A 25,894-nucleotide genomic window follows, 5' to 3' on the forward strand; every position below is an offset into this window, starting at 1 on the left:
GTCCACCATGCTAAGCCAAATGCCCATCTGCAAGGAGGACCGTATCTGGCCGGGTGTGATCATCTTGAATTTCTCTTGGGTTAGGAGAAGATTGAACTGGGAAAGGTCTAGGATGGTGCGCAGGCCAGCCTGGTTGGGTTTGGGCACCATAAACCGCGGGGAGTAGAAGCACTCCCTTCGTTCCACAAGGGGAACGGGTTCCACAGCTCTGAGGTCCAGCAGTTTCTGAACCTCAGCTTTTAGGGAGGACGACCCAGACTGCTGGAAAGGAGAGTTGAAGGGTGGGGCAGGAGGTAAGGGTAAGCGGAAGCCTGCCCGAGCGACTGACAAGACCCACCTGTCCTTGGTGATGGTCTATCACGCCTCCCAATGAGACGCAATGCGTCCTCCCACCGGGGTCTCGTGCAAGCGTGGTGAACCCTCATTTGGCAGGCTTTTCAGTGGTGTTACCACTTGAACATGAGGAGGCGGCTGAGAAGCAGGAGAAAAACCGAGTCCGTTGCTGCCTCCGGCGGGAATTTCCCAAAGGGGTATCCACTCCGTGGGATTTCTGGTCTAGAAAACCCCTGAAACCAGAGGAAGGCCGGCTTTGCGACAACAGTTTCTGGGTTCTAAAAGGCGTTTTAACCAGGACGGACAAGGACTTAGCTGTCTGGGTGCTGTCCTTCGTTTTGGTCAGCTCCACATCCATTGTAGAATGGAAAAGCTCCTTGCTATCAAACGGCAGGTCCAACACCTTGTCCTGCACCTCCTTTGAGAACTTGGTGACATGCAACCACGCCTGTCGAGCGGTATCAAATCCCAGCATAAGGCCCCGAGCCGAAGTGTCGATGTAATGAGCCGCGGCCTCCAGCAGATCCTGGCATCGGACAATCCCGCCTTAAAGTCTTCCAGCTTCTTGACCGGAATGAACTCCTCGAACTCCGACAGACCTTTCCACATCTTCATATTCGCCCCCGCTAATACCAGTTCTGCAATGGCCTGCCGGAGCTGCAGGGCCGAGTTAGCGAAAATCTTCCTCCCAAGGGAGTCGAGGAGCTTGTCCTCTTACCCCAGGACCCGAGTAGCGTTCGTAGAAGAGGATGCCGCAGGCCAGGACTGTAAAGTGGCTGCAGCCACCACCGTGGAGGAGCGGGCAGACAAGATGATAGGGCCTCCTCTTCCGAAGAATGCAGCCTGTATCGCACGTCAAAAGTCCAGAGTGTGGCTTTTCGCAGACCAGAGAAATGCAGAAATGCCACCATAGTGCACTTGTATCTGGTAGAAGTTATATTAGCAGCAGGCTATACATGTTAGCTCTTCGTTGTCCAGAGGTAGCTCTGCTTACTGAGGGATGCCTAATACACAGAAGCTGCATGTATCCCCAGCTCAACAAATCTTTATTACACTCAGTGTACAAGCAATTTGTGTTCAGTCATATCCCGATTTTGGAATTATGGGGTTTTTGAAGTCTTATCGCAAGTCACTAATGGGTGTAGAAGTTATCTGGAATGGAAAATGAATTGTTTCATGCAGTTATTTAAATCTTGATAGATCAAGATTCCTGAACACTCACAACATATGATGTGTGATTGCGTTACGTCATTACACCGGGGGATGGGACTAAGATATGCAATTAAAAAGAACATACTGTAATCATATTGGAGAGAATTGTGATAGATGTAGGGGGTTTTGCTACCATATCTACATATACATACAAGTTAAGGGTATCCAATTTTTTAAGTGCAGCAAGGGCACCAGGTGTTGCGGAATCACTGTATGTTATGGAGTGGAAGGAATCCCAGGAGGGAAGTACAGGACATTCCATGTAGCTTGGTTGCGAATTAGCAAGTGACGGTAGAAAATGAAGTCTGAATGAACCCCCAATATGTGGGGGTTGCCAATGGTTGGGAACCCAGCAAAGCAGCACCTAGCATAAAATCACTGAGGAGGGGGGCCGTTGCCAGAGCATTTCTAGCAGTTTATGGGTCTCTCCCTCAACCTCAAGACTAAGGAAATGTCAAGGAAATCCGGTACCAAGGCAAATCACTGAACAAAATACACCACCCAAAAGGGTTAGAAAGAGTCTGATGTTCTCCCTGGAGGGATGTGAGGCATATTTGGTCTTCCTACATTTAGGGTACTGGAACATTATGGTAATCCAGAAAGAGCCCAAAGGGATACATACAGGAGCTGCACACAGGCATCTTCTTGCACTTCAAAATGGTTTTGACATCGGGGTGCTACATAGTCTCTCGTGGGAAATCCCAGTAGCATGGCTTGTCCTGTAGTCTGTATAATCCACCTGTGGTATTGAAGGCTCTAGCCAAGTCTATCATTGGTATGATGCATGTTTCTAGTTCTTGTCCCTACCTGAAGGCGGCTTAGGCTTAATTATCACCACAAGACCCACCTTGGTTTTCACGATGGACAAACACCAGACCCAGATAGAAGTATGAGAGGCATATTGGAGTGAATGTTGCTTTAGGTTACGTGCCACCTCTGCAGTGTGCCTGACATTAGGGAGACACGAGTCTTTGAGGCAAAGCCCACTGTTAGGCTACATGGGCACCTTCACACAGCCTGGCGAAAGGACAGAAAAACATTGTGGTCCCTTCTAAGAAGCATTCACATGAGCGAATGACCTGGAGACAGTGTGCATCCTTACCACAAACAATCAGGTTTGGCCAGAATAACGTGATACCAGGGATGGGCAACTGTGTAAAATAATTTGCGGCTTTCAGGAGCATCCCTGTAGCTCTTTAGAGGCAGAGTCCTGAAGACTTTTTCAGCGCAGAGCAAAACATTGACCATTTCCCCTAAAAGGAATTCCATTTTTGACAAAAGCAAGTTATGTGCTTAGCCTGCAGAAACACAAATCACTACTTACTGGGACAGTCCACTGACAAGTATTTGGCCTGCAGGCAGTCGGAAGCAATAGAAGCCCATGTGAATTAATTCCATCTTAAAAAACAGTACTCTGGTACCAAAAGAGATGCCAAGGTGTGAATTATGCTTGAATAGAGACAAACTAGTGTCTGAAAAGCTGGCTAGTGTGTTGGGTAGGGTACTATATACTGGAGTGGAAGGAGAGGTTTATACAGCCATTGAAGATACTGTTTTGGAAAACGACAAAGATCCAAGAGGATCAGAGGAACTTTGATTCCATCCCTTACCAAGAGGAAGGACCAATTCGTTTGGTGGACAAGGGAAATTACACTCTAGGAACACATGATACAATCACGGTGCAACAAAGATCAATCCAGTATGCAGACACAAAGATGTTGAGGGGACGTTCAGGAGTGGTACAGATACAGGAAGTAGAGGTACAGGATGCTGGTATAAAACAAGTCAGACTTTCTCCCAGTCCTGCCATTTTCTCATTGTCTGCATCTATCTCCAATGACTCAAGCATGTTCAAAGGCTTGTCAGCTGCAATTCATACAACCAGACCTAAAATTATTGCTCTAAGACACTGATAATCGAGTACCAAAATATTACAATTTTTGCCTAATAAACGGCAAGCAAAATTAGATTTAAGCATAATAATACATTTCTACAAATTACAGGCAAATCAGTTGCCATCAATGCAAGTGGGATGTTTCCCAAAAACTGCACTTGAATTACTTACAAGGAAATGAAAATGAAAAAAACACAGAGATAAAAAACAAAAGGACATCAGCTGTAGGCGGTCAACAACAAATGTTATTCCTTACCTCTTTGCTTGGGAAAGATTTCTGTTGGGTGCTGAAAAAAATAAAAACAAGTATGTCAAGTTGAAAGGAGACACTATTTAAATGGTCAACATAATTGCAACAAAAACTGGGAGACAGTTGACGGAACAGAAGAACTCCCCTTCATACTATGAACGCAGTTCAAATCAGGCATTACATTATTAACAGTGGGAAAACAAGGCATAAAATGAGCAGTGTCACATAGCAATTTGCTATACAATTTTTGTAGGTTTGCTAATTAAATTGACAAATGTGTAGCAAAAATAGTTACTTCAGTTATCCTGCTCAATGAAAACACAGCTCACCCTGCATTCCTCTTTTGCCCACAGCGCTCCCGCCACCCTCTTTTCTCGGTTCACTGCTAGTTCAACAGGTCTAATGCAGAGAGTGCAGCAATACTCGTCTCCTCCACTCTTAAGTGCCAAAGGCCTGTGTGGGAATGCTAGGCAATATTGTTTTTCTTTTTCAAATAATTACAAACCATAAGTAATCAGGATGTTACTTTTATTAAGCTAACTATATCCTGCCTGGGAAAGACCAGTATGTGTTAACTATTTTTTTTTAAAGAAAGTCCTGAAATTCCATCCCTAAAAATGTAAGTTGTTATATAATACATAATTAAAGTATTGCTACTGTAAAGAATACTGCATTGTCTCCATGCTTTACAGTAAAACGTAGGTCAGTGTATCTAAATCTCATAGTGTCAACTATATTTCATTTTGTTGGGGAAGATGCATCACATTGACAAGTGAACATTTTTGAAAGTGTACATGATCACACAGACAAATGCTTTTGATGGCAAAACCAGTTCTGTTACTTGTGGTTGAATTCATCTGTGAAACTGGTTCTCAAAGCATGAGCTGATCCCATACACCTTGACATTCCCTCTCATAAACTTGTTGCTTTATACCAGCTACCATGAGAGCGAGATGGCCGTAAACTACAATATTCCACACAGTTTGCCCAGTTCTCTGCCTGCTACGCCATCCTTTCTGCTTAGTCTCTTATTCTCATACCTTCTTTCCTCTTGCATAATAAATACACAAAGCGAACTAGAAGTTTACACAAAGTAGTGATCAATAATTCCATCCAGTCCGTACATCTACAGATCTACTGCAATACCATAAACTGTAGGTAGCTTCCATCCAGAGCTCGCTTTGCTCAGATTTTGATTGCATTACATATTATAACCTGTGGGAGAGAGCTGGCCAATCTGTTTTTGGAGCCTTTTTTATCGTATCTATGTATTTGTGTCCATTCATTCAGGTAACCTTTCACATTTTACAGACACTCATACAGGGTTCGCAAAACGTACTTGCATAGTCGAGTAGATTTTATGGAGGGCGAGTACCATTTGCAGGGGATGTTTGAAACATTTAACGTTTACTTTGCAATACATTTCAAATAAAAGTCACTGTGAACGGCTGGCCTCTGGGTGGCAGCAGTGTGCCAAACAAAGTGGATTTGTGGGGACATGCGCCATTTTACAGAAGGGACATTTACATTTTCTTTTCATCCGTTGCCATGGGTGAAGTGCATTTCTCTTAGGTCGAGTGGGTAAACAAAGTTACTCGATCTGCAGGTCTCATGGAATTTGAGAAGACGTAGCTCATCTCACTAATGTATTACTACAGAGGTACACACAAATGCTGTATTGATGCTCATTTTGTGTCTTGGGGACAAACCTTGTGGTCACATTAAAAAAGTAGTACAATACTGCTAATCAAATGGGGTTGTTTGCTAATCAAGAACATTTTAATAAGCAAACTTTGCTAATCAATTTAGGAAAACAAATGTATGCCTTTCAAAATTACAAAGCCACTTAAACATGGAAAAATGATACAAGCCATAGACAAATTGGTGTCAGAAAATGATTTAACAATATACTGGAGGAACATTCGTGGGCATTTAAAAACTCCACGAGAGGATAAGGAGGGAAATGATAAGGCAGATCACCTGGCTAAAATTGGGGCTGTGATGGGAGAATTGCTACCTATTGAACATTTACTGGGTGAAATACAAATTGATGCAGAAACACGTTCTAAAGCACCAAAGGAGACAGATCAACCAGTGGTACAGTGGAGTTATGATACACCAGACCAAGATCTGATTGAGGCACAAAAGAATGATCGAATTATGGGAACCTATTATAATCATTTGATAGATCCTGAACAAAACCCTTTAACAGAAAATGATTGTATGGGAAAAGAAGAGTTGAGGGTTTTATTAAAGAATAAAAAACGAATAAGACTACAAGATGGACTCATGATTAGAGAGTCCATAACAGGACAGATACAGTGGGTGGTACCCCTTTCATTCAGAGGGTTAATGCTACATCATGCACATGATGCTATAACTGCAGGCCACAGAGGCTCACAGAAAACAATGGAAATACTAAAAGATTATGCTTATTGGCCACATATGTCCCAAGATGTAGAATTATATACTAGAGGATGTCTAGTATGTGTCCAATTTAAACCTGCTTCACCAATGCATAGAGCTCCATTAATGAAAAGAGGCCTAACTCTTCCATGGTCAGATTTGCAAATAGACTATGTAGGGCCTATAAAGAGGTCGAGCAGGGGGAACCGTTATATTATAAGTGTGGTGTGTTTGATGTCGAATTGGATTGAGTGTAATCCTGCACCAGATTGTAGTGCGCAAACAGCAGCCACATTGCTGGTGAACCATGTGTTTTCAAGGTTTGGGTTGCCACAAAGAATAGAATCAGACAGAGGAAGTCATTTTACAAGTGCTCTAATGAGTAAGTTATGGCAAATACTGGGTGTGAAGAGAAAGCTACATATCGCATATCGGGCGGCGTCTTCAGGTGGAATTGAACGCAGCAATAGGTCTGTTGTGGACATTTTAAAGAAATTTGTGGCAGAAGCCGGTTCCAGCTGGGATTTACGCTTACCTTTGGTTCTGATGGCAATCAGATCAACTCCTGCCAAAGCAACAGGTATTAGCCTTCATGAAGTTTTAACAGGTAGGAAAATGGTGTTACCACAACACCTGCCATTCAGGACACATGAGCAAACACTTGTGAGCGCATCCACAGTTCATGAATACATTGATGAACTGAGGAAGCATTTACAACATGCATTTGCTTTTGTACAGAAAAATTTAGAAAGAGCTGCTGACAGTGCAAAGTCATATTATGATAAAAAGACATCAGTAAAGGAATATTGTGTGGGCGATCAGGTGTATAAATTTCATTTTGGAAAAGGTAAACAGAAAAATTCCACATTTCTAGCAGCCTGGCAGGGGCCATATCGAATTATAGATAAGGCTATCCTGTGGTCTATAAAATTTTGAAGACTGAAGGCGAAACAGCAACAGAACAGTTTGTTCACGTGAATCAAATTAAACCATGTTACCCCAAACATGAGATTAAACAACTTGAGCATGTAGAAACAGATAAAGTCCCTTGAACATAAAAAGGTAAAGTAAATGGGTCTAGTCAATAGTAGTGGCAGAGAAGTTAAATAAAGATGGTTGATTATAATAATGGCACATAAACACTGTAATATATGTAAATATATATATATAAAAAATGGAAGCTGAAATTTATGAAGTTGATGTGCAAAATGAAAATGTATTAAATATTGAATGCTGTTTTATGTATATTTGTTTTCTCTTTAACCTATGTTTAATTTCAGAAAGCAAGAGGAAAAAGGGCGAAATATTTTACAAAGCATTTTTTATTTTTGGCAAAAGGGTGAAGTTAGTATTGTGCTATGTACTTAGTTTATTTATTTTCTATTTGATTTAGAATATTATCGTACATTTAATTGCTGGTTCCGGGATCGGAAGCCACGGGAGACGATTGAGTCCTGGAGCCCACGTGGACGGATTCCGGAGAAGCCCCGGAAGGGGGCGAAGATCAATACTGCAAAGCGATCAGCATTGAAGATGACGCCGACAATATGGATAATTATGTTGCTGTTCGGAGGGAACTTCAAAAATTCAGAAGCACAGGTTGTCATTGAACCTGGACCAGCATCTGGTATTGCGGTAGAAGAAGCACCAGGATTCATCATGAGTGATAGAAGGATGATTTTCCAGAACATTTATATACCATTGAATCCTGATATTTTGACAGAAAAACATTTTAACAACACTGAAATTAAAGCTGAGCAGACTAAAGAGTGGCTGGAAATAAGAAAAGAGGACGCTAAGCAGTCAATAAGAGATATATTGATGCAATTGGAGAAAACATTTGTGAATTCAGCAGACATTAAGAAGAGGAGAGGAAAAAGGTGCAGTGATGCTTGCAATCTCATTGGTAATGTCTATAGTTGGAGGCATAATAGGTACCACAATATCAACAGCCAATGCCATTTCAGTAGGGACGCTGAGTACTAAAGCACAACAACTGAGTGTTGACCTAGAAATACAAAAAAACATTACATGGGATTAGAGGGGGCGTGGATGAACAAGTATGGTTCATAAATGAAACTGCGATCATATTGAATGAACAAGCGGATGTGATGCAACGGGCAACTAAGCTGATTATTAAGCATGACCGAACACTTAGTGAGATTTTGAATATAATGAGTCCTGTTGATAGACTATTAACGAATTATATGAGAGAAGTTCAAACTGCAATTTCACAATTGATTCAAGGACATATATCATTGTACTTTGTTTCACAGGATATTATTCATCAAATGATAGAGAGGTTGACTAGGAGGGAGATTGATGTGATACAGGTAAAAAATTTGAAATGGGTAATGCAATGCCATTATATGTGGACTTGGAAGGTTGGAAATTGGATTCTTACTATGCATCCCATATGTAGCTCCTGAACTTATTTATCAAACCAAGTGGGTACACAATGTGGGATTTTGGCAAGAGGACAAATTTATTAAGATTAAGACTCCAGAAGTGGTGGCATTTCAGTCATGGGATAAAACAACAGAAAAAGATTGTCCAGAGAAACAAATCAATTTGAAAAAATGTGTATCAAAATTTATTGAAAGTGATACCAACAATTTAAACAATGGTGAGTCAATCACAAATAATTAAACGCCGATCACTTTAATACAGCAAAACAGCAGCAACCGTATGCCTAAAGTCGGCTAAAACATTCTCACACATATTTGCCATTCATAGTGCACTCATTCAAACCCAACTCAACATACCGTGACATGCATCCAAAAGCTTAAAAGACAAAAGAATCATGCTAAAAACCTCTGGGGAGAAAGAATTCATGACTGGTCCCCATCAAACAGACAACATTTTTATATTCATAATCAATAGCATTAATTAATAAATAATCTATTGTTAGGGTGGATCGGAAGGAAAAGTGCAAAAGATCACATCCCTGTAGGGTTTATCTCTCAAAGTCATGGCAGCCTGAAGTTTACTTGATACCAAACTTGGAAACGTGTGTCAAATTTAAAGAACAAAATTATATGTGCCCAGGTAAACCGTTTGTTCCTGATGCTACAGACGCTATTTGTGATTTGAAATCTGACCCAAGTATATCAGAAGGATGTGAAGTGATCATTAGCAATATGGGGAGTGAAGAATTAGCACAGGCTAAAATGGTCAAAGGTAAATGGTTGATCAGCACCTGTTTAAAAAAACCTGACAGTAGTACACTTAAATCATGGAACATATGTGGTTAAAAAGGTGAAATATAATGTCTTTTACTTACAGGTTCCAAAGGATATAATTGTGTCGATTGGAGGGTTAACATTATTTCATGTTACGAATGACATTTGGGAAAGCCAAGTAGAAAATATTGAATTTTTTCAAAGGGATGCATTTTCCAATAGACCCGGATCTAGAATTCTTATTGAATCATAAAGAGAAACACGTAGTGAAAATGAATCTAAGAAAGAACAACATTACGGTTAGTAACGTGGGTATAATAGAAGTGGAAAGATTTAATTGGGGAACCTGGGGGGAACGCTCTATGGTGGGTTTAGCTGTCCTGGTCCTAATAATGGGAGGATGGTTGATTGTTTTATCAGTAAAAATGAAGATGTTGCTCATGTTAGTGGCTACAACGGGGAGAGAAAGATATCCCAACACGCATACATTTTAAAAAGAAGAAAGGGAGCAAGTTGGATTTCTGCAAATTGTGGCTTGGACCATGGCCAAAATTCTCAGAAAAAGGAGGGGATATGTAGGATTATTTAGCGTGTTTTTGGAGTGCTACGCCACTACCTGGGATCAATATATAGCGTGTTTTTGGAGTGCAGCACCACTGCATAAGATCAATGTATTGCTATAATGCGGTACAGCAAGCCATGTGTTGCTGGTGTAACATATGGATATGTAAATGAAGACAGGCTACTCAGTCAAAAAACACATCATTTTTTTTCACTGTTAGAAACGCACAATTTTTTCTCACCTGAAATGCCTCTGTTGTAGGAGACACATTAGAGGATTAATGAACTAATATAATTAACAGTACTAACATGATTATAACTTATTAATATCATAATGTGTTCTCCAAGTGCAAAATGAGGCAGGCTGAAACTCATTTTAAACAGACATTCAGAATTTTTTTTTCCTTTCTCTTTGTGTGCTTTCAGGAAACAAAACTCGAATAAGCAGGAAATTAGTGGATAAAGTGTCTTACTGAAAAGTGAGCTATTGTTTGAAGAAGGAGGGTATGACATAGTGGATTCTTATTGGGCAGGCATCACGTTAGGTGCTGTAACAGAGGTCTCTTGGTGCATCTCGGTGAGAAAGAAAGGCAGTGGACATTTTGCACAGCTTCGGTGAGGACTTGGCGGGAGTCGCTGTGGGGCTGCCTGATTGAGGGGCATCGTTCCAGTGTACTGCTGACCTTCACAGGCTGGAGATTCCAGTCAATTGGCACCGGCTTGAGGACCAAAGAGTGTAGATTGGAACTGCATGTCCTCGCCGGGTGCTCTAAAAGGAAGCCCCGAGCCATTTAAAGAAAGCGACCTACCCAGAGAGTTCGCGTGCTGAACTGCTACAATTTTGCTGGTAATTATCTTACACAAAGCGAGAATGTGGTGTGTGAATGAAAGCTATTTCAGTCAGGCAGCGTAGCGATAGCTGGATTCTAATGTTGCCATTCAGAAATGCAAGTCAACTGATGACTGTTCTTTTTTATTGTTGCAAAGAATCTAATGAAATGCCATGTATTTTGCAATTGCTTCTCTTATGTTTATTCTAGAAAAGACTGCCTCGCAAAACTGGTAATTTATGATTTTTGAAATGAAACTGATGTAAATCACAATCTGTGTAAAGGCTTCTATTTGCTTCTGTTTTTCTCTGGTACAGTTAGCCCATATCACCTGATAAAAGGGGAGTTTATTAGGTAATATATGCCAAGCATCCCATGTGGAAAAAGTTATGCTATGAGTAATTATAAATAGCTGTGTGCGTGGTTCCACTCAGTGTATGTGTGTGTGACTTCTGAGTGGAACACAATCTTATAGTCTGCTGGACGTACATGAGTCAGCAGGGAGAGAGGCCTCTGGAAATAGTTTCACTAATGTAAATAAATTAGTGATTATACCACATGTTGTGAATACTTTATGGAAGCATAGCTCACTGGTGTAGATAAATCAGTAATAACAGCCATAAGTGGCACTCCATATGAAAATGTGGTGTTCTTGAATAATGTAGAAGCCTGAGGCCTCTAGAGATCACCAGAACAGTCTAAACAAAAGAAAGGGGGTTTGTATGTTGGGGCCACAAATAAAACAAAGAAATTATGCTCATCACTATACCACAACAAAATGCATACCAACTAAATGTATCTGTGTACTGAAATAATGCATAGCCACAATACCACTATAATACCAAACCCAATCTGAATGCAAGGAGTGATTATTGCTAAATTACTTTTATTTTTGGTGGTAAGAAAATACCGCTAGGTCCCAAATCTACACAAAATACCCAACAGTGTCTATGGTTTTAGAGATTAGGTTGTAGATGGTTGCAAGGGTGCCTGGATTATTAGTGAATGGATGCTCAAGTTCTGGAACCCGCAGATGTGGGAGTAACCTTTCCTTAGTGAGTTGCTTAGCACTCCTGGTGAGGGCGGGCGGCAAAGTCCCTAGGCTGGTGGTCAGGACTTTAGCATAGTTAAGATTGAAGTGTATGGCCGCGTGGTCTGACCAAGGGATGGTGGTGACGACTGGAATAGATAGTGGACAGAGGTATTGCCTTCAATTTTTATTTTTTAACACCCCACCGAGATGGTCACAGTATCTAATCCGTTAACACATTAAGAATATTGGGGTGATTTTGACAATAAATTCACGTCCTATAGCCACAAACATAATGGCACAAACACCCTATTTTACACTGCATATCTTAAGCAAGACAGTTCCTAATATGTATAATAATCACACAGTTGATGTGAACAGTGTTGTGGTACTTGCAAGTTCATATTATTACAACAGCCCATATCTTAGCATTAACACCTACCAGCTTTAGCAACTTCAAACTAGCCAAAAATAAGGCAGCAAATTTATCCTCTGTGCCAAACCATAGGACCACATTTCACCATTACTGAAATCGGTCCAATGACTATTGGGAAAGAAATCACACAAGGCTTTGTGCCTAACCTGGCATATCCTTGAAAGAAGCAGTCTGCCCATACGTGAATTACTTTATTAATAAATACAACCCTCTGAAAGCAACCTAAAACACCATGTTTCAAAAGATGTATACATGATGTAAGGCTACATAACCCTCTCTGTCAAGCAATGCAACATGTACAATTATGCATGATAAATAATTGTGTCAAAGTGGAAGTACTCTACAATCCGGTGTGGAAATAAAAAGATCACTTGTTCAGGGTCAGTTTTATTGAGGATACGGCGTACAGGGTTTCTTCAGAAGCCCCGCCATCCTTCTCATCGTTTCTCGCTCCCTCTCCAGCGTCCTAGCATCCTCACCACTCTAGAACCACAACGAATTTCTATGGTTGTAAAGAAAACCACATTCCCTTTAATACTATTTATTATTCAGGAAGTCTGTGTCCTTGACCCTAGGACTTATAAAGCAGAATGAGACCTTTTCTCCTTGCGATAGCACACCATGGGCAGAAAAAGAGAAAATAGTGTTGTCTAAGGGAAGCTCTTGCCAGAATGGCATAAATCAGAGTTTTTGGTAGATGTTGATGATAATTTGACTCGGATGTCGTTCAGGGGCAATTGATTTAGGCGTAGCTGGTATAGGTGACGTTCATTGGTATTTGGTATGATGTGTACATAAGAGTCAGTGCTGCGAAAACTGATTACTGAGGTCTTTGTTGAGTTAGCCAAACTCTGCTCGGTTGATCTTAAAAAGGTTGCATTTGCCTCAAATATGTTTAGTTGATTGGGTTAGTATTTTCGTTGGAGCTTGGAACCATTGTGCTTTTTCAACAATGGCCAGGCAATATTCTGCATGTTTTAGCCATGTAATTTTATGGGATGAGCTACTGGCCCATAGCTCTCAAATTTGCAAGAGAAAATGTGTACCCATTGTTTAATGACGCACACCAGAAGCAGATTGTCAATGTAGGGAACTTTTTGTTGTGTGCACTATTAAACTATTGTTTGATTTAGCTATTCCCAAAAACCACTGGATTAAAGTGTTTTCTAGCTGAATTAATTCCCCTATACCATGAAGTGCCCTTACCTCACAACCATAATTTGATTGTGGAACTAGCTATTTAATTATATACTGTGGCCGTGACTTTGAGGGAGGAATAGCATAGGCTTTTATAGAAGGAGAAAATTCCACCAATGCTTGCTACACAAGACTTTGTTTTTGGAGCTCCATCTTTTATTTTCCGAGAATCTTCTGCTCAAATAATCGTTTGTGTGAACACATTCTGACCTCTTCCCATTCATAGTAAAAATGTCCGTTTTTAATATGCCTCCACACCCCTCGTATAATAATAATTTTTGATTTGGGACGTGTTAATCGGCAAGTCTTACAAAATGATTCAAAAGCAGAAAGCAATCTTGAGAGTGCTAGTTCCATTTTTCCCATAACGGCTTTGTCGGCAAAGAGCAATAGTAGGGTTGAACGTGTGCCGATTTTTGGTACGTCGGCTGTGACATTTTACAGCACACTGTAATGCTTTGTTCTAGAATATGAATAGCAGTGGTGCTAGGACACATCCCTGCCTTACACTCCCCCAACCCCCTTGACTATTGCAAAACATGTGGTACTTTAGCCGCCTGCTCCAAACGTGACCCAAGCCGCATTACTATGAAGCACCATAATGCATCACAGCCACTCCCTTGGAAACTGCAGATCAGTTATTATAGTTCATAGTTTGATTGACCAAGTTGTAAGCTGTGCTGAGGAAGGCAAGGTATAATTTCTCCATCTTGATTAATTTGCTCTTGGAAATCAGGAAGTGAAAAGTAGTGCTTGCCTTTGCTTGAAAGCCCAGTTGATCTAGGATGCTTATTGAGTGCTCATATAGCCAATCTATGCGTCTGTTCAGGATGATCCTTCCAGATATTGTTGCATGATTGTCTACCAAGGACATCAGTCTGTAGCAAGCTGGGGATGTCTTTAGTCCTTTGTTAATAACGTGAACTATTTCAGCCAATTTCCCCATTGAGGGATAGCTAGATGCAGTTATACACAAGTTAAAACTGGGCCCCACAATTCTGGATTGTGCTTTTCTAATTCAGAGTGGATTAAGTCTGCTCCAGGAGCCTTCCCTCTACGTTGTACCTGTATGGCTGCAAGGGTTTCTTGCACAGTAATGGGTTAGTTTTTCTATTGTTGGTTGAGTAAACTCCTCGCTGCAGGATTGTCATGATGTATTGGGAGAGGCATAGAGACATGCAAAATGTTGAACCCATTTTGAAGCTGCTACACAAACATCCAATAATTTTATTTTGCCATGGCACTTGGGAAGAGCTTGCCAAAATGTTCTCTGATCTCCCGAGTTTGCTGCCTCTGTCAATATATGACACTTGGAAGAAACCACATCTTTATACAGCTTCCTGCCCGTTTTTATTTTACTGTCTTTCTCGGTGGTTGCATTTCTAAAGGCATCCTGGAGTGCCATCTTTGCCTTGTGATAATTTTATCGTACCAACCGCAGATCTGTTTTAATTTTATTTAACTTGCAAATCTCATACACCAGGCGATTGAAAAGGCTTCAGCTGGGGGAGTGTAAAAGTCTGTTATTGTTAGATGGTTAGGTGCCAAGCATAACATTCTTTCTATTGGTGGTAGCGGTATTTCTTCATGGATGTAACCTGAATGGGCATTATCGCCATAGTATAGCTGCGTTTAGCCCTCATTTCTATGAGATGGGCTTGTGTGCAAATAGAGCGAATCAGAAGTGTCCAGGAATCTCAGAAGGGCCACCAGAGGGATGTGGTGACTTTGAACATGGTCTATAACTTGGAAGTTGATTAAACTGTGCGATGTGGTATTCATGTCCAAAGTAACTACAGTTTTGGAAATGTTGTGAAAACGAGTTAAGGAAAGTGTGAAGATATTGCCTGTCTATTGAATATGGAATATTGATTGCAAACAAGGGGTACAGTAACTTACAAGAGTAACAATATGTTTAAAGATGGCCGCTGACAAAGCTAATAGTTCTAAGTAAGCCGTGAAGGGCGGTGACATGACCATAAAAAGTAAGCACTTCTTGAAAGTATAGAAATAGTAAAGGGCTCGTGAAACAGGAATCGTAACACTTTGCCTGAAGAAGTCCCTGTTGAGGGGTGGAAAGCGTGGCGTGAAGCAGAGAGCTTCTGAAGCAACATATGTAAATGCATGCTGGTTTAGATTTACTTTTATTGAAAATGTGATTTTATTCAATAACGAAGAATGCTGAAGTAAGTTGGGCCGAGTGCTCAGTAACTTTTCCTTTTTTCCCTCACTACTAACGTGGCTGGAGCAAACAGCGTTGTGTGTGAGGACTTGTTAATTGTGAGGACTCCTGGAAGATTTCATTTATAGGTATGTTTTTGTTTTCCAGTACTTGTAGTAAGTACATTAGAAATTCTTGTGGATCTTCTTGTGAGTTTATAGTGAATTTCACCATTCCAGCACAGTAGTCCAATTGTCTTATTCCATAAACACTATACGTGTTGTCAGGATCGTTTGCTGCATTTCTGTGAAGTACTAACATTTGCAAACACAATGGGTCTCTACTGTGTAAGTAAATGTTCTCAACAATTGGTGGTAATTGAAATAGAATATTCATTGCTACATATACCAACTATATTTGAGAGTTTAAATGGACCAGGTAGTTCTGTATCTGACTGCTTTTTTTGGAGTTTGTCTTCCTTCTTTGAAGAAGTACCTGGTTTACTTTCCCTAATTGATTCTTTTTTGCTTGTGGCACTTGATGAAGTATTACTTTCTTTTACTCTCTTTAGAGGATTTGCAGTGACATCCTGTTGCTTTCCTGTTTGATTTATTTTTCTTTTATAATGTTTTACTTTTTGTGGAACAGAATGTGTTTAGATGGGGCGTGTATAGTGAGCGAAGTCTATTGTATTCTAAAATGCAAGGAATATCAGCGTTTATTTTACTTGCATCAAAGTTGATTAGAAATAGACCGTCAAGTGTACCTAAGCGTGATAGTGCTACATAGCTCATGCCTTCTTTAAAGACTGTGTTACCAATATCTATCATTGCTTTGCCTAGGGTAAGACCTTGTGATTTATGAATCGTGACTGCGTATGCAAGAGTTAGATAAAATTGTTCTCTGCGTACATACATGTCTTTGAAGAGAAGGAATGGAGCTGTTGAGCGTCCTATCCTTTTAACTTCTGAAAGTTTGTCAAAGAATATATTGACAACCTGAATTCTGTTGTCACGTGGGTATGTGTAGTTTTGGGCTATTTGGTATATACACATGTTTTCCAAAGTATTACTTCTGTTTGGGTAGTATGTGTCCAATAAATTGTTTTTTAAAATGTCTTGGCTGTTGGGATCATGTTTGGCTATTGTTTCTATATCTTCATATGATTTTAGAACTCTTTCTAGATTTAGCTGGACCAAGACTTAGCCAAACTATATTTTCAGATTTACCATACAATGAAGTACCAGTTAAACGATCAGCTGCTTCATAAAATCCACATTCTCTATGGGTGAGCATTTGTATGCCCAAGCTGCATAATTTCTGAGATACTGTTTTATCTGATGACAGGTCATTCTAGAGGTCTTGGAGCTCTGTCTTTTCTGCTTTAGTTAAGTATGCTGTGACATATCATGCAACTGCAGTAGAATTGTCTGCAATGTACTGCACATCTATGTTTGCATTCCATAAGTGACCAATGATTGCATTATAATCATTGATATATTTTTCTTCTTCTTTTCTTTTTATGTAATATGTATTTTTAGGTGACTTACCTTTAACACTATGTCTAACTGAAGACATGAGGTTGTTTACTTGACCTGTATTTGTAACTGGTCTAGGGAAACCAAATCGGCATTTGGTGCCTTTGTTTTTGTATTTGCGACGACAATATTTTCCACATTTGTGTCTTTGAAATTGTAATATTTGTGCACGAAGATCACTATTTGTGGCTTCTGATGGAATTTCACAAGTGACATATTTTTCAATAAACTGTAAAACAGTGGCATCACTGTCTTGACCAAATTTAGGAGCATCTTTAATCCATAAAAGCATGTGGATATGTGGTGCTCCTCTGGCTTGGTATTCTTTTCTCCAAAAGAAGTGTTGCACTTCTCCAAGGGGAGGAACAGTTTTATTACAAATAAAATGTAGCATAGCAATGAAGCGATGGTGAAAATATCTTGAAACATTAACAGGATCCAAAGAACAAAGTTCTCCAGGTGTTAGAATATCTATGTTTGTTTTGTTTTTATTTGATATGCGTAGGAAATCATGTAAATCTTCCCATGCATATTCTGCACAACTTAATGTAACAAACCAAGTGGGTGGGCCAAGGTTTCTGATCATACAACGTACATCTCCATGACGTCGAAACCAGTACTCTTTAGTACCACGCATATTTGCTAATAGATTTGTAATATTTGATTGTAAAACCTCATCCTTTTGTTGCACTTTCTCTGATAATTGTGTAGCTGTCATATTTTGAAAGTGTGATCCTGATTTTAATATGTGTGCAACTCCGTAACATAAAGTTGCTAGTTCACTTTCAAAGAGTAGGTGGAATATGTATTCCCAGATTTAGACAAAATGTGGATCTTCAGAATACATCCGTAATGAGCGGTATTCTGAAGCTGATATTTGAATAGGTCTATCATCATACCTTCCTCCTTTGCCAGTAGGAAAGAGTAGAGGAAAAGCACGTGCTTCTATACTTTTTTCCCATATACTGATTGGCGATCCTTTTGTTTGACGCATTTGGTAAGTTTCCAGTACATCTTGTACGGTGTCATTACAGTGCAAAGGATGAATTGTATAATGGTCTAAAGTATTTGATATTGTAGCAGGATCTAGTAGCTCAAATTGACCAGCTTCTTGTGTTTCTTGAATTATTTCAGTTGTATCTTTCAAGTTTTCTTCAATATTAATTTCTTTGTAATATTCATTATTCTCTTTAAGATATTGGAAGGCTTGTCTAACTTTATATAAATCTACCAGCTGTTGCCCTATTTTTTTGTCCTTTGTAGGTACTCCATTTACTAATAATAATTAAAGATTGCTGCATTGGACGTTGCACTCCTAGAGTATGCACATTTTCTTTTAGATTTAATGGTAAATAAACTACTTTTCCACGAATGCCTTTTACCAATTCAGAGGGAGGTAATTTTGCTGTTTTGGGTTGAAGGCGTATTATTGCTTGAAATGGGTGTACTGTTTGAATTATGATGCTCTCATATAAATTAAGTTGTTGTAGAGGTTTTGGTACTGGGTATAATTCCAAATTATTTGTGATAGAAAGTGAAGGAGTTTGGTTGTTGTCAAGTTTTGTAGTGCAGTAACTGCAAAGTATTAAGGGCTCAGTTATTTCGTATTTGTTTTCTGCTACAAGGTATAGAGCTAATTCAAACCATTTAGAATCTTCATTGTCTTCTATTTTGTATGATAGGTCTACAGTTTTTGTGTTACTTTTATAAAAGGTTCTACGGCAACATACATGGTTTGGTACTTCAGCTGATGTACTTTTAAATTTTAGTATTTCTTTTTTGTATGTGTTTAGCAAAAAGTTGCCTTGTGTAGAATTGTTGCTTAATTGGTTTATAGCTATTTCATTCTGTAAACGGCTTTCACTTCCAAAATATTTTTTCTGGATATAGTGAATTTCTTCAAGTAGGTCTTTTGCTGTACCATGTAGAAGGATGTTATTTAACTTTGCTAGTGCTAAAGCAGGACCTTTAGCATAGTACAGTTTATAGACTAGATTTCTTATAGTTGAATGATGTGTTGATATCCTTTTGATATCATGGAAAGTGGTTTTACAAGTAGGTCCTGTAATGCAGGCCAATGAATGTCCTTGTAGTCCTGTGTACTTGCGCACTGGACAGGTATCCACATTTTGCAGTAATTTAATTTTGATTTTGTATTTTCTTTTTACATATTTATTGAGGAATTGGCGTAAAGATTTGAAACATTGTTTGGGAATGTTACACATTGACATGCATGGCCATTTGTACACTAGACGTTCTGATTCAGTTGAATGGAGGGGTAACTAAGTTTTCAGGGCATATTTTTGTAAGGAGTACTTCTTGTTCCATTATGGTATTATTCACCTTTTCATAACCTCGACCACTGCTATGTATGGCAATTGTATTGGTTTGCTTTTGTTTGTACGCTTCTTCATTAAAATATGGTTCTGTGCTCGTAGTGTGATTCCATTCACCTCCGCAGATACTTAAGAAGTTCTTTCTGTTGACATTTCGCTTATTGAGAAGTCTTTTTTGTAATTTAGTTATTAGTTTTGTTAGTGGTTTCATTTTGTTTAACAGTAAAATAAATAACTTTGTTTTCAGAAGAAGTGCACTGTCCATCAACGCTTCTAAGATTAATTTCCTACAATAGGTTTTAAGCATTGAACCTGATTTCTCTCCTGTTTTTATAAGATTTTGAAGGACTTTGTGACGGTATATTTTGGCTAAAATATTTTTCTTGGTATGCTTGCTTTGCACTATATTAAAATTTAAAGAAGTAGTTTTATCTGTAGTGATAGCTGATTTTCTGTTAATTGTTTTTTGGTTTGTTTTTGTACTTGAAACTTCTTGTGTTTCACTAAATGACCATTAGCTGTATTGTTTCAACTTTTTTTTACAAATACTGCTAGAGATGGATGCTTATGTTGGACACTTATTTTCATTTGCTCTACTACAGACTTGACTTTTGGTAAGCATTCTTTAGGGTCTGTTGAAAAAAATAAAGAAGGTATGGGTTGGGGTGTTCTGCAATGTATATGTGCTGTGTGCATGAGTGTTTGAGTAAGATGATGTATGTAATGGTGTCTGATTGTGCATTGGGAACTACAACTAGTAGGGATGTGTATTCTTCAATTAATATGTTACTAAACTCAGGTTCAGATGACAGAAAAAATAAGCTAGTGTGGAGAAGTACAAATAGTAAATCTAATGTATACAATAAAAACAGTTGTTTGTTCTATAATATGAAAATTCTAGCGGTTGAGTTGGGTAATTTGTGTGTCCAAAAGTAGGAATTTGTGCGCCACTCTGGCTGTAAATCGCTGTTTAAGACATGGGGATTTTTGGACAGAATGGTGCACAATCTCTATTTTTAGGCACAGAAATAGCATGAATTAACTTTACAGTATGAATGAGTAATAATACAAATATTATGGTGATATTCTACTTTTTTTCTAAAATGAGCAGTTTAATTCTTAGTTCTTTGTTCTTGAAATTCAGCTGCTTCTTTTCAGGAGAATGTTCTTCACTGCAATTGTAAAAGAAACAAATTAGTAATTTTATTTGTATATAGCATTGTTTTTAATTTAGATATTGATTTTTTTAATTGAAATCCTCAGCGCCTCCCTTAAAACCATTAAAACTATCTTAATCACATAAGATACGTCACACCAGTTCAATACATATGATATGTTCTTAATGAACAATTTGTATTGCAATGAGTAACTGTAACAAACAACATATCTTTAATATGTCTTGTGAAATTCATAATGTACCACTGAATACCACCATTTCTGTAACTAAGCTGTTTTAGGTAATAGTGCCTTAATGTCATGCTTAAACTAAAGTAATCAAATAAATAAATAAATGTAATTGTATAAGTATTATTTTTTGAGATTGGAACAGAGTGTGCATGCATGCAATTTTGTTTCAATATATGTAGTCTATAAATTTCATTTAAAAAATGTTAGTTTAACATGATTTGATAGTGTGTGTATTAAGAAAGTAAATAGTATAAAGGTTTATAAGTGATAGTTGATTTTAGGAAATTGGAAAAAAGACAGATTCATTTTTACAGATTACACAAGCTAAAAGTCAGTTTGAAAATGTGTTCATGTACTGTACAGTATTTCTTGTAGATGGTGCTTGCCAATGATATGACACTTGTACTCAGAGAGATTCACAGTACATTTGCAGTGCTGATCCATGATGATGCAGTTAGATGTAGAGGTCTTGAATGTGATTGGTGCATGGTCATGTGATTTCTTAGCTACATCCAATGAGGGAATGGCACAGAGAGTGAAGTGGAAATGGTAGAAGGGCTGTGCATGTTACGATATGTTCGCGGACATGGCGGTAGTTCGCGGACATCGGGAGTTACATCCGGGGATTTTTGGGTTCAGAAGTCATGCAAATGAGAATGAGCAGTGAAAGGGATTGGTCAGGAAAGTTTAGTGGGTGTGTTGTGCCAGGAGAGAGTTTCTCAGATACTCTTTTTTCTGAGAGAACAACAGATAGCTATGACTGTGTGTTTCAGAAAACAGATTGTTTGGATTTTGGGAGATTCATGGATACATTGGTTGAAGGTGCATGCACAAAGCTGTGGAGTAGCTATAGATCTTGGATTTCCACATGTGGAAGTACACTGGCATGGAGTACGTGGAATGAAGTTGTTGGACTTGCTACCTCTCTGTGCTACTTTGGAAACAAAGCAACATCCAGACATAATTGTAACTCATTGTAGAGGGAACAGTTTAGGACATGTGTCTGGAATTTCTTTGCAATTTGCTATGAAAGAAGGACTTGGGAAAGTCATGGACATTTGTGATGTCATCTTTGATGGCCTGGGTGTTAGTCTTAGCAGTGCACGGTGGTGGCGCGAGTTATGGTTGCTTAGCATATATATATATATATATATATATATATATATATATATATATATATATATATATAGGCAGAGGCCACCAGAGGGCCTTCCTTTAGAGCTGGGAGTTGCCTTTTTGTCAAATGTTATGTAACCTGGAATATTTACTGAATGCAGGCGCTAGGTCTCTTGGAAAGCCAAGGTATTGGATTTACTCACCAATTGCAACGAGTCAGGATCTTATTTGGATTGCAAACCAGCAACATTCCATGATGGGCAAAAGAACTGAGGGTGTGGATTTACTTGTTGGCTAAAGAACACACGTCTTGAACTGTATTGAGTTACACACCTGAGTATCTCCCTTTTAGACATGATCACACATTATAATCTCAGGTCATTTTCATCATAGTTATTTACAAGTAAATTCATCCTACCTATCTTGCCCTCCTACCAACCAAACTAAACTAAACCCTCATTTTTTTCTACCCCTAGGCAACGCTGATGGTCCGCTTATCTAGGGTAAGGGGATAGATGTAGAAGCTTGCCCTATCGCTCCTCTAATACAGTTGTTAAAGGTTCGCTACAAGGCACATGTCAATTTGGCTGGGACATGTGTCGGTTGCTTTAAAAATGAAATGATATCAAGTTTATTTGTTTTCTATGTAAAGCAACAGTTTCAGGAAACTGCTAAAATTATTATCAGTCTCTGTATGTTTTGCTCTGAGAGTCAAAGAAAACAGACCGAGTTGTCTCGGTAAAAAACCACCACACACTAAAAAGAGTTTTGTCCTTGAGAGTGTGAAAAATGTCTCCATCCTTCTCTATTAGTTGCTGAGAGGAGAGAAAATACGACCTTTCACCAGGTTTTTGGTTATTCTTTGTTCCAGGTCGGATTAAGCCTACCGGTTTCAGTGGTGTGTAAAGAGTATACCACTTTCATCAGGGTCAAAAAAGTGCTACAGCACTATGTAGTGTGCTGGACACAGGATTACTTCCAGCGACTGCTTTCGTTGTTAATTCAGGGACCCAAACTGTAGATGGAAGAAAACCGTGTGCAGCATAAAAGGGAAGAGAGACAAATGTGGATGAGAATAAACATATGTGTCTGATTTCCTGTTGCTAGCAATTTGTTAACTTTATCGGAAAGGGTATTTTATATTTCATATTTCTTATCCTCAATTTCATTTGCCAGTCACCACTGTGTCGGTCTGTTTGGACAGGGTAGCTTAAGATCGCTTCTGCATTTCTTCTATGTGGCCGCTATTCGCTGGTGCGTGCCGGGACCCCCAAGACATCAAGAGATATATGTATATTTCAATCTTGCCAGGCAGGAGGCTAGCATTACACTTATTATTCATGTTAATTTTAGTGCTTTGATTAATGGGTTGTGTTGTGCCGACACTCCCTAGCACACATATACCAGATTAGATCATGCTTTAGCACCTAGTATGTAACTCAAAAGATATTTTAAAAGCCACATGCTAAGTTACTTCAATGTAGTAAAAAAGAGCTTGTTTGGACAAACTCGTTCGAAAGAGGACTCATTCCGTTCACATGCTGCTTCCTGCAGAGGGACATACGGTAGGGAGAAAAGCCACTGTCTTACCTTGCGTAGTTCAGAGAGATTGGATCACTTCAAGCAGACGTAGCCGGGCTGCTCTACGAACTGTCCGGCTGTGCCGCAAGTTTGTTTTTGTTGAAGTGCGAGACGATGGCGTGCGCGTACGTGCCGCTCGGAATGTGTGCACACTGCTGTGACCTCTAACAGGAACGCGCGGGGCGCCATGTTAGACATTCTAAAATCTGCTTGGTGTTGCAGAGTAATACACTCAATGTTGTGTACAGTCACATTTTCAGAGGCTCAACAACCTGAAGGTCATGTTGCTCTTTTTCTGTTCAGGAAATGCATTTTGGTAGTGGACATATATCAGTAAAGGATTATCTACAATTCTCATAATTCAAAGGGGATTTAGTTATGAACAGCAGGGTCGTATCTTGATAAGTACCAAAATAGGATATTTTGTATCCTTAGTGTGGGACAGGGCCTACAGGTATAGGAGTCCATGGTCATGCATTGGTATGAATGCTAGTGAAATGTTGCAGCCAATGATCATAGATTTCACATAACTGCAAGAGTTTGCCAACTGGTTGGTTCGTTAAGGCCGAGGGTGTCAGATTTGAAGCGAAAAATCCACAGTTGCTCCCTTTTGATAAGCAAGTTATGGAGATTGCCTCCCCTTTTGGGAATAGCTATTTTTTCAGTGACTGTCCAATTGGAGTTAGTTGTGCCATGGTGTTCTTTCACAAAATGTTCTACCATGGGTGCAGCAAGTTTTTTAGTGCAGCTGCAGGACCAGTGTTCTGCAAGTTTTGTTTTGATTGGTCGTGTGGTCATGCCTACATAGCGCATTTGGCATGGGAAGGTAATGAGCTATATTACATTGCTACTATTGCAATTAGTACATTTTTTCTGGATCCAGGGTTAGTGCCATCCTAGGTCGATGGTTTAGGTTCTCGCCGTAGTGGCACAAGCACTACAGGCCCCACATGGGGCATGGCCAGTTGGTGCTGCCTGGTTCCACAAAGTGTTTTCATTGGAGACATTTGGTTCAGTATACATGTGTACCAGGGCGTCACAGATTTCTCCTTTTTATGGCAAATCTAGGGGTCTCCAGGTTCGTTTCTCCTACATTTAAGATCAGCCATAGTCTTAACACCTCTTTCATAATATTATTCACCATGGGTGAGAAACTGAATACTACAGTGATTTTCTCATTCAGTTCCTTTCTCTTCCCATGCTGTTCAAGTGTAGTGTCCCTCAGAATATTTTTGGCTCTTTTCCTTGCCTGTTTTATAACCCGTTTTGGGTAGCCACGGTATTGTAATTTTTTGTCCAGATGGCCAGATTGTCTCTCGTAGTCCATGAGTTTGGAGCAGTTCCTGCATTATCTTAACAATTGCCCAAAAGGTAGGTTGTTCACGAGGCTTGATGGATGATGGCTCTGGAAGATCAACAAGGAGTTTCTATCGGTGGCTTTCGTACACTAGGGGGATTCCTCAATTTCTTATCTCCAAGTTTAGGTCTAAGAAGTGGATAGACGTAACACTGTCTCTGTGAAGGTCAGAAAGTTGTTCTGTTCATTTAGCCCGACCATGAACAAGGCCTGTTCTTCTTCGGTGCCCTTAAAGATCATCAAGACATCGTCGATATATCTTGACCACAAGGTAATTCTTGTGGTCCATGGATTGGTGTTGCAGTAGATGGTCTTATACTCAAAGTCGGCCACGTAGAGGTTGGTCAGGCTTTGCGCAAAAGTTGCCCCCATTGCGGTGCCAGATAGTTCAAAGAAGGTGTTCTCACACAGGAGGTTGTTTTTTGTTAATGCAGCTTCTGCTAGTTGCATGATCAGAGTGATGGGTGTCTCTATGGGTGGTACCATATTCCTGAGGACCTTCTCTACAACCCGTAGTGTAGCCATTTGCGGAATTGTAGCATATACTCGATGTCCAAGGTGACAAATAGTTCTAAATCAGGATCAAATGATCTGTCTTTAAATAAGTGCAACACTGCGGTGGTATCTTTGAGATAGGATCTCATTTTACTATCGTTGGTCTTAAGAAAAAGTCGCCAAATTCGGACAAAGGTTCCAGAATGGAGCCTATTCCAGATACTATGGGTCTGCCCGGAATCAGTGTTTTGCCTTTGTGGACCTTCGGTAGCCCATAGAAGGCCTCTATGTGCTACATCTATCCCCTCACCCTAGATAAGCGGATCATCAGCGCTTTTACTTGTTGGCTGTCAGTGGGCAGGGCAAGTTCTATTCACTGAGCCGTTCGTTGCTTTTGCTTTGACGCCTGTGATTGATCAGACTGTAATTACATTTGGAGCTTCTTTCAAAAGTACTTTGTTACCGGTTGCAGGGATTCCCATCAGTTCAACTGGGATTGCGCTGTTCACTGCTCTTTCCGGTTTAAACCTGGACAGTCAATCTACATCATTCCAGGTTGCCAATACTTTATA

General features: G+C 39.5%; 1 protein-coding gene across 1 annotated transcript in view; it reads right to left on the reverse strand.

Annotated features, from left to right (window-relative positions):
- MRPS9 (mitochondrial ribosomal protein S9) overlaps positions 1–25,894 on the reverse strand; it is a 1,138,074-nt gene that overhangs the window by 791,612 nt on the left and 320,568 nt on the right. The window contains exon 4 of the mRNA XM_069636922.1: positions 3,696–3,726. Within this exon, the coding sequence (XP_069493023.1) occupies positions 3,696–3,726 (31 nt within the window). The remainder of the gene's footprint in view (positions 1–3,695; positions 3,727–25,894) is intronic.

The sequence above is a fragment of the Ambystoma mexicanum genome, chromosome 7p (assembly GCF_040938575.1).
Source record: "Ambystoma mexicanum isolate Mex_15411 chromosome 7p, UKY_AmexF1_1, whole genome shotgun sequence".
NCBI classification, from domain to species: Eukaryota; Metazoa; Chordata; class Amphibia; order Caudata; family Ambystomatidae; genus Ambystoma; species Ambystoma mexicanum.